At 31.2% G+C, this 10383-nt stretch overlaps 1 protein-coding gene across 10 annotated transcripts in view; it reads right to left on the bottom strand.

Annotated features, from left to right (window-relative positions):
* Positions 1-993: 993 nt before the first annotated feature.
* Positions 994-10383, bottom strand: part of LOC105335602 (calcium/calmodulin-dependent protein kinase kinase 1) — a 56993-nt gene continuing 47603 nt past the window's right edge. For 9 of the 10 annotated variants that reach the window (XM_011439564.4, XM_011439568.4, XM_011439566.4 and 6 more), the window contains 8 exons: positions 9938-10037; positions 9420-9445; positions 7253-7306; positions 6969-7042; positions 6723-6810; positions 6048-6176; positions 4597-4730; positions 994-4071 (listed from right to left, as the gene is read on the bottom strand). In XM_011439564.4, coding sequence (XP_011437866.2) covers positions 4020-4071; positions 4597-4730; positions 6048-6176; positions 6723-6810; positions 6969-7042; positions 7253-7306; positions 9420-9445; positions 9938-10037 — 657 coding nt within the window. In that variant the 3' untranslated portion in view covers positions 994-4019. Of the gene's footprint in view, positions 4072-4592; positions 4731-5315; positions 5338-6047; positions 6177-6722; positions 6811-6968; positions 7043-7252; positions 7307-9419; positions 9446-9937; positions 10038-10383 lie in introns of those variants that run through there. The other variant, XM_011439573.4, reaches the window with a different exon arrangement.

The following is a 10383-nucleotide window of genomic DNA, read 5'->3' as shown; positions in this document are numbered from 1 at the left end:
AAGCTTTAAGTGAAAAGAAAAAATACTACATGTACATGGTGAATCGATATAGCGACCACAAAATCAAAAAGAAATACATGTTTCCTCCTATATGCCATGCATATAACACTTTCAAAGAATATCTGTTCAATATATGTGGCTATATACATGGTTTTATTAGAAAAGTCAAATTCATTAAATTAAAATATTTATCTTATTTTCTGTACAAAGACCACGATAAACCATAATTTATTCTATGTAAACGTTTACTACTATACAGTACCTGTAGTACATATTTATAATCATTTTTCTTTGTTTTAAAGTGGCTCAAATATACAACTTTTTATTGCATACTGTTTTCCTATAACCTGAAGATTTTAATTAAGACTCTTCTAACATGGTAATTGTGTAATTTGTGTTTCTTTGAATATATTTTAACTAAATAATGTATAATATTGAAAATGTCCGATGTTTGGAAAAGCGCTGTATGGTAGGCCAAATCGTATATTAAGTGCGCTATACATGTACTTCTTTAATTTAGTAAATATGAACAAAAGCTCCAGATGGATTTGAACTCATGATCTGCGGTTAACAATCTTGATGCTTTAACCACTGAGCTGTGACGATATTCAACCAAATTACATGTATTGATACAAACAATTAAATCGCTATCTTGTGACATACTGTCTTAAAAAGTAAGTTTTAATGTAGTGTTGGTGCCTTTAGTAGAAAGAGCTAGTAATACTATCTATTTCTAGCTGTGCCTTGGCAAATTCAAGGTGTGGCTAAACCATTTTCAAGTGCATGCAGAAGGGTGAAAAAATAAACCTGTTTATACAGAACCATATCATATTCTAATTGTTCAATACACAGCCCTTATACATTTATCTGTTTGTGTTCATTTTATCAAGAGCAATATCTATGCAAGTTATTGCCTTGTTGTTCAGTCTTTGAATTTCTTGAAGAAATTCCTCATATAGTTTATAATTATATACACGTACAAGCAATAAACAATGTTCTTTTATAATTTAATGATCAATAAAACTTGACAATGCATTAAAAATGTATTAAAACTTTAAGAAAATCTCTCACAGAAAATAATGATAACAATAAGGTACAAATTTTAATACCATCAGTGCTTAGTACAGGTAATAAAATCACAAATTACAAAAATAAGAAATCATCCTTTTTTATGTCGCAGTCTTAACAGAGACCTGCTCTGACGAGAGATTGATTAAAAGGTATATACAGGCAATGTAAAAAGTTTAATTATACATGCAGGCAATGTCAAAAAAGTTACATACAGCCCACATATATACGTCAAAACTTAAATCGGGGACTGCATTGTACAAACGCAATTATAATAGGGATTGGTCATGATCACATATAACATAAATTTTTAATTGTGTGAACTTTTTTTCCCCCAAAAACTACTGGCAAAAATTATCCAATACAATGCAAATATATGCAATGTGTTAATTGTATCAGCTAGAAGTACAATTGCAGACACGTTTTGTTTTTTCTCTATTCTTTTTGCATGCACTTAAAAAAAAAAATCTTCAGGAATATGATGACATCATCCGGTGCAATTAAGATCAACTGTTATAAATTTTAAGTACACTACTTCATAAATATGGATGTTATCCTTGGGTGCATTCAATTCAGGAATAGCTTAAAAATTGAAAATATAATCATAAATTTCATGCAAATTTAAATGACATGATTAAGATTTTTAAAAAACCCATCAGTGAATCAAAAAATTAAATAATAAAAAATATATATAATGTAACCATCATTTCCTGTGACATAAAACATATGTTCCCTTTAGTTGTGTTCGAGTTTTTTCATAAATTGCTATAATTTTAAGGTTTAAAATATCATTAGGTCCATCAAGATAATGTTCTTTTAAAAGATCAATAAAAATAGATGTAAAAATAAAATGTTAATTGACAGCTAGTCCATGTTGTTGGGAAAGTACATCGAGCTGGGAAGGAAACCTTATCTGTATAAGCAGACATTCTACAGGATTGGCTTATTTCTCAGCTACTATACTAGTTATTCAGACATATGGCTTTTGTCAAAAATTCTAATTTATCAACAGAGAAATTTGCATATGATGAATAAAAGCCATTATATTATGGGACAATTAATGCACTTCAAATGCATGGAACTGGCAAAATGGAATTGGTGGGCAATCATTGAGCAGTTAGATTCACAGGTGATATATCACTGAAAGCCCCAAAGGGTGAAATTTATCTCCAATCTGTTGTTGTCTAACTATATAAAACAGCTAAATTTTATCACAAAAAAACGAACTACATTTTCTACATCATACACAAATTTAATATCACAACAGCCCCTATTGATTAGCATCTACCTTTAACTTTAATCAAATACCCAGTGCAAAACAAACACTGTGAATACATAAGTATTATATGCATTGTGTTTTTAAATGATCTTAATATATAAAATGTTCACAGTTTATCATCTTTATACAAACATAGTCTACTTCTGTAACTTTTGTTAAAGACTGTAGGATCGTTAACTTAATTTTAAAATAATTAATATTCAAATGTATGAATACTGATAACAAATTGGACAACACTCGGATGTATATTCTACCGCTTCATAAAATATAGAAACATTATATAGAGACCTTTAAAACCAGCTAGATGATTCTGCCAACATTACACCTTTAATAATTAATTTTTAATCAATTTTAACATACTTAAATGTTAATTGAATTCAAATATAGGAAACAGCCTTATGATGATTCCACCAGGGGGTTAGAAAAAAAATGTAAAGGCAGCTGCCATATCGAATAGACTCACCGTTAGCATGCTTGATAAAAGGTGTGTTTCGATCATTAAACAGTTCAAGTTTCATACTGTCATGCACACACCCATAAATGTTACAGCAAGTACAATACAAAAAATAAAATAAAAAAATAAACCATTTAAAACTACAATTAAACATCAATTCCAACTAGAAAATTAATGTGACCTAGCCATACAATAGATTGTTATGTAATATGCATATTTTTCTAGATAAAACTGATATATACATGCAGTCATGGATATAGTGCAAATGTTCCTATCATTATTAAAGAAAATACCCTCTTTTTGCAATTAGAAATTTTCTGTTTTACATCAAGAAGTTTTCAAATATAATGTTTTTTTTTTATCTGTATATCAATACATGTAGGTAGATATATATCAATAATTATCCTATTCTATAAATAATTACACACAAAAACAATATAATTTTCTTCAAAAATTTTTTTTTACAAAAAAACACTTTAAAGAAAACAGTACATGTACCTGGGGTACACAAAATTTACACTATGGAAAAAGTACAAAAGCAGTATATAAAGAAACATTTTGATTTCTCTCATGTATAAGTTCACTTTTTTACATGTACTTGTTCTTCAAATACATTGTATTTACATATCATTAAATACATACATATATCATTCATATTAACTAATACATTCTAAGAATGTAAAAACAAACTTTTCTTCCTCCTTTTCTTACCACAAATAAATTCTTTCTAATAAATAAATTGTTCATAAATCTCGCATAATTTAAATGATTAACATATAAATATACCAATACACGTGATACACAGAATTCATTTAAAAAGTAAAATCCAGAGAATTTTCAGCAAAAAGTGTGTCATATATTGAAAATTTGTTCTTTTTTCCTCTTCAGGTGCAAAGAGAAAATTTTTTAATAAATTTAATGGAAAAAAGTCTCTTTCATCACAATTTCATACTTTTTATAGAAAAATCTATTTTACAGAGACAAGAATGAATACAAGCTGATAATCATCTAAAATAAAAATCGAAAGTGCAGATAAAGAAAACAAACGTACATAGAAAAAAATTCCAAGAATGTCCAACAAATGCCCAGAGGAGCAAGCTAGGATTCAGAACGTTACACACTCATAACGGGAAAGTGAGGATGGAAAAATGAATGCATAAGCTAGTGTACTCTTGTTGTAGTTTGCATATATGGAGTTTAAGGTGGTCGCCAGGGAAATTATGATTGCTCTGCCAACGGCTTGTCGATGTTGGCTTCCGCAGATATTTTCCTAAAAAAAGCAAAAGTAAGGTTTATTTGTTTAGATATTGATTAGATCTTCCAACAATCTTTCTTACATCAGGTCTTTGCACCAAGTAGAACTCTTCTTTCCAGCTTTGCCTTGTTGGCATTGTATGTACTGGTACTGGTACTTTATATTGGAAAACATTTTATTAAAAAGCTCACAGTACCCAATATGAATCACTATTATTCACATTAAGTAGTAATGAAATAAGAAATCCAAGGATATACATTCCCAAAAAACTGAATTAATCCTGCTATTATTCCCAAGGATATATATACTTGTTTTAAATGACATTACTGGACCAGTTTCCCTCCGGAGAATTATATTTCTAACGTCATTTCTTGTTCCAAGAAACAATTTACAACTTCAATGAGTGCTCGGAGGTTGATAAGACATTCATTTGCATGAGTTAACTCTTACAGAATTGATTATAAGTACCCTCAGTATTGACATGTGTTTCACCTATTTGCACACATTTACATATATTATTTGTAAACACCATTGAATTACCTTTTCACCACCCTTTGGAATGCATCTGGTGCCGAGTTAGAACGACCACTCTTTTGAAATTCTTCTTTGATATAAGCGTTGTCCCTGAATGGATTTTTGAAAGATCTGTGTTTTAAGATGCTCTTCACCAAAATCTAGAGAAGAAGAAATTCAACTGTGTTAAAAACAAATGTTACATAGTTGATACATGGACTAGCATATACATTACCTTGAAGTCTTACATTGATATGACAGAAACCAAGAAAAATTGAATATGATAATTTTTTCTCCTTTGTGTCACAAACAATTTCTTTGATATTGTTTAATTAACATGTCTGAACAATCAGCAAAATAGTTCATAAAGTTTAAAACATTGCAATGTTTGATAACTGATTCCACTACAAATAAATAAGAAAGCAAATGAGTTCTAAATCCAGCTTGCAAATTTTTGGTTCCAATATGTCTTATTCCTTTGTATGTAACACATGCATAATATTCCATCTCCTACAAAGTGAAAGTGCATTTATCTTTAGCATCCATACTGTATAAAATGTCTTGATGCATGCATGATTATATATATTGTCCTATGGCTGTAATATTGCAGTAGGATGTTTGGCCTTCTGTAGTTTTTTGGTGAATAACAGCCTGAGACAGAATGAATTTGCATGCAATATACACGTACTATGCCCCCTCACCAAATTTGCATAAGTACATCAATATATAAACCTTGCCTCGGTTACCTTCAACTTAGGTACTTATAAACTATAATTGAAATAGAAGCATGGGGAATTTCAGAATAGTAATGAAATATAGCCTCATTAGCCTGTAGGTAAATGAATGGCAATAAACACTGAAAGGTAGTGGTTAAAAAAAAAACATCTTAATCAAAATATTCAGCACAAAGTGTACTACATGACATTGCATACTTTTCAAAGTATGACTCACAAATGAATCATAGATAAGACTAACAAACTGTGATCAATACAAGTCTGTACTTGACGTACTCTAATATTTTCACTGTTAAATCAGACTGCTATGATATATACACAAATACACTAATGATTTTCAGCAGGGCCTTATGCAGGGGATAGGAGAGGCGTGGTAAGATATTTTCGGTGGGGCCTTACTCTCAATTCTTATTTAAACATGAAGAATGAATATTCATGTAAAATTGCAAGAACCACCCTTCTAATAAACTTTAAATCTTGTTATTTTTCTGACATTTGTGAAATATATGATATCATAACAAAAGTTTAGAGCCCATGACTTATTATTCTTGCAACCATACACAAATATATGGCTTAATCAAAAATTTTAGTATGAATCAAATTAAGGAATCTACAATATGTGCCAGTGGACAACAAGAGGATAGGGAAGGTAAGAGATTTTCAGTGGGGCCTTATGTTCCCATGAGGAACCAAGAGGAGAGTTAATGTGCAGAGAGAGATTTTCGTTGTCCCCTTGATACTGACCAGAGTGTCCAGTTTTGGCACATGTTTGACCACATTGTCAAGGTCCTCATCAGTCAAGGTCACCAGGACACAGTTCTCCTCCTCTGTGGGGAGGGGATCTTTTCCATCCCTTGTCACCCAGGGATGCTCCTACAACATGGTCATATCATATCAATATTATTACAAAAATGATATCAATTCGTCAGTTATAAAAATTATGAGGCCTGTTCAACAGAGCGGGTGCTCGCGAGCGTTCGCCAAAATTCCCTATACCTGCAACACAAATTTTGGCGAGCGCTCGCGGGCCCTCTCTCAGCTGAACACGCCTCTGGTATACCTCCACAACAACATACAGAATCATAAATACTATTGGAATAAGTTGGTCATGTTATATTTGTTTTCACAAATATCACCATAAATATTTTAAATGTCTTAATCAAGAGGGAAGTCAATCCAAATTTAATCTCTTTACTGAGCCTGTTCAGTAAAGCTGGCGCTTGTCAGCTCTCGCAAGAATTCTATATCTCTCTACTAAACATTTTTACAAGTGCTCGTGAGCACAGCACCCACTCTGCAAAACAGACTTCTGCATAACAATTCATGGTCAAATCTGTAGGATGTCTTAACATTACAACAAGTTTGCTAGGGCTGGCGGAATGAGAATGGAGGGGTCACGTGAAAGGTCAATAATCTTACCTTGACCTCGGGTAGGGTTATTCGTGTTTCTGGATTTTTATCGAGCATCTTCAGAATAAGATCTTTGAGTTTTTCTGAAACCACAGGCCTACAACATCAAAAATCAATGTTAAATAATAAATAAAGATATACATGATTATGAAGCATATATTATGCATATTTATGTGGAATATTCCTAACATGTAAGGAAATGATATCTCCAGTCTTTGATTCAAAACAATATTATAATTTGAATTCCATACATACTTTTCAGGGAACTTCACTGGGTCATTCATAATTTTCTTGTGTAAACTTAATGGAAAGTCATCCTCAAATGGACACTGCATGACAAACAATCTCATTGTAACAGAATGAATTATAAGATAAATCAAGTTTCAAATGATAAAATGATAAATGTTAGTATCAATAAAATTGATGACAATAAATGTGTTATACAATCTGTTTAATTTTTTTTCTTCTGAAATTAGTTTGACAAAGTACATGTATTCACACACCTGAATAGATGTAAAGTATAGTACATGCAAGCTTACCCTTCCTATCACAAAACAATAAAGCGTAACTCCAATAGCCCATATGTCTGTCGCCTGAAAATGAAACAACGAGGATTTTAATGAATGTAAAGAAAAATAAAAACACAAACAACTTTCTCAAAATTACTGTTTTGTGAAAAAAGTTATCTATAAACATTTAATCAAACACACCTGACAAGGTAGTATCGATTATTCTTTTTTTTCAAAACTATAATTTTGTTCTCCCATTATTTGTGATGATCTGGATATAATAGTTAGCTTTTAAAGCTGAATTTGCATGGCTTAAAATATATACTAATCATTTTTCTTAACAATTAAATCTTGAGGGGATTCATTAATCTTGACATGTTTTTAATGAACCTAAACTTTCATTTTCTATTCATCTCTTTTCTTCTTTGCTGTTGTTGATGAGTTAAAGTTGCACGGCAGATAATGTAAACTCATCAAGTTGAAAATATTCTTGTGTTTTCACCTTGACCATAAATACTGATAACTTTTTTATATTACATAGTAATACATACGTAAATAAAAGTAATGCGATACCGAAAGGTGATTATATATATACCCACAGGACATTCAATCAATAACAAAAAAAACCAAGAACATTATAATGGTACTAACATCTAACATGATGATATTCCGTTGTCCTACCGGTAAGTGAAACAAAAACAAGTTAAAAGCAAGAGCGGGCATCAACCTGATAATGCATTCTATAGGTGTTAGATTACTCTTTTATGTTCGGAGGTCATTTGTTCATATCATAGATTTGAATTTTTATGTTGAAAATTATACAAAATCTATTGCTTAGTGTATGAAAAAAGTTAGTTTGACTTGCTGATTCACCTTTTAACACAAATCTACACTTTCATATATTTTCCCTTAAAAATAGGCTATTATTTTGAAAAAATGCCTTTATATCTTGGATGTATATCTTTTGGGTTTTAATTCATATGTGCTTATGAAGTACAGACAATGTCTTTCAAGTGACAACAATACTTGAAGCTGATCAAAGATAAAAGAAACCTCATCTTTCTAGACATTAAAGTGAAAAGTCTCGAGTCAATTGACAAATACAAAACAGCTAGGTCTGGTCATTTTGTGTGAGGAAAACAAACCCATATATATTCCGGTATATACATTATTGACTGTAAATCCAGCAGACATTGATTACAATTAATGCTTCTTTTTATGATCTTGGACAGGCACCAATTGAAGACATTTTTCAAGGCCCTTTTACAGCAAGCAAAGAAGTCCTCTAGTCCGACAAACCTAGCTTAATTAGGTTTTTAATTACTTTGCTTCTTTTTAATTTCTTCTCAGGCTGGTCAGGCTCACAAACTTTCATTTTTTTAATGAAGTAGTAAGCCTGCCACATATATGAAGTTATTAAAAATAAAAATTGCTTCATAAATTTTTTTGCCACTTTGCTAGCCATGCTCTCTCTTATACTTGCACTCATTGCTCGGACTTTAATTAAGAGGGTCTAGACAAGTCCATCTATCAATATCTTTCCCTTTGAAATACTGATGACAAATCCATCTTTTATCCATCTATTCATACACGGTATATCAGAAGCCACGACTGTCTATCAAGCTCTCTTTTTTGCTGGTATGGATTAAATTTACTGTATCGCTGTCTTTATTCTTTTGAAACGGCATCTATTTACCATTTATCAATACCTCATTATTGGGCACCTTTGTATCACATTATACCTGTCCTATTAGGCTTGCTGAAGATTGATTTTTTTCCTTTTCCTACCTGCTATAGTTTTATTTTTTTTCAAAGATTTTTTTGCCTTCATTTGGTTATGCATATGATTTATCTCATATATTTGTTAAATTGATCCTTACTCATACATGCACCAGCACTTCTGCTGCAAAATTTTTCCGAATTCTCAAACAGAGGCAGGTGTAAATATTTACTTAGAAATTCCAAACTCTATCAATTCACATCATCTCTCCCCTTTTACCTGGTAAAGGTAAATTGATTTCCCATCCACGATAAATTTCATGCAAGATTTTTTACATATTGCAACTCATATTTGTTTAGATATGCACCAAAAGATCCGAAGTACTATGTAAACATAACCATTGGACGCAATCAATACATGCATGCAATTATTGGTTACAGCTACATGTAACAAAATCCATGAGCACATCGTTCTTACCTTTCCACTAAAGTTTTCTTTTTCTTCTGAAAAATTAAATAAAATTTTCTTAAATCATGAAATACATGCATAATATTTAGTCTGTTTAAAATTTCACTAATGATAAGAAATCTTAACATTTTCCCTGATTTCGTTTTTACAATCTTTGAATATTAATTAAGGTACAAAAATCCCAGTATTAGGAAGATACATGTAACTCTGTTCATAATAGATCACTACTGGCGTGCGACCAGTTCTCGCCGAGTACCATTTCTCATCAGTAACGTATCATTGTGACGTCATTTTTCATATAAAATTTTATGTGTTGTACTGGTGAGAAATGGTACTCGGCGTGAACTGGTTGCACACCTGTATCATTTTTCTACAAAAAGTCAAATTTCTATATAATCATGCCCCACAAATTATATTTAAGTTGCGTGGCTTCAATTATGAATCAGATTTCTTTTGAAATTCAGTATCACATGAGCAAAAGTGTTTAAGGGATGATCAACCTTAAAATCTATTTTATTCAATTTAACCTTTGAGCGTTTCTGGTGCCATGAAAGCTGGAGTTCCTGCCGTGTTTGTTAGAGTTATGTCAGTTCCTGTGAATTCATTGCTGACCCCAAAATCGGCAATCTACAAAATACCAACAAGTTGACGCAATTGCAATGCATGAACATCATCTTCAGATCTGACAGCTACTGATGTACATGTACTAAAACAACACAGTAGCTATTTTATTTCTGTACTTCAGGGTAAAAAATGAAATGAATGTCTGTTCTAAAGGCTTGTCTGTTATTAAGACATCTACATGTACCAGTATATGTATGTGTATTATAGTAATCTTGATGATACATCTATTTTTTTTTTCTTTGAAATTCCTTACACATATAGTTTTATACCATAACAAACACATCAAAATGTCTTAAATCATCGATTTCAAAGAAAAACATCATTGGGATATATTGTATCAAAAGACAAA

This window comes from Magallana gigas, chromosome 3, assembly GCF_963853765.1.
Source record: "Magallana gigas chromosome 3, xbMagGiga1.1, whole genome shotgun sequence".
NCBI lineage: Eukaryota > Metazoa > Mollusca > Bivalvia > Ostreida > Ostreidae > Magallana > Magallana gigas.
This window is presented reverse-complemented; position numbering and strand designations above follow the sequence as displayed.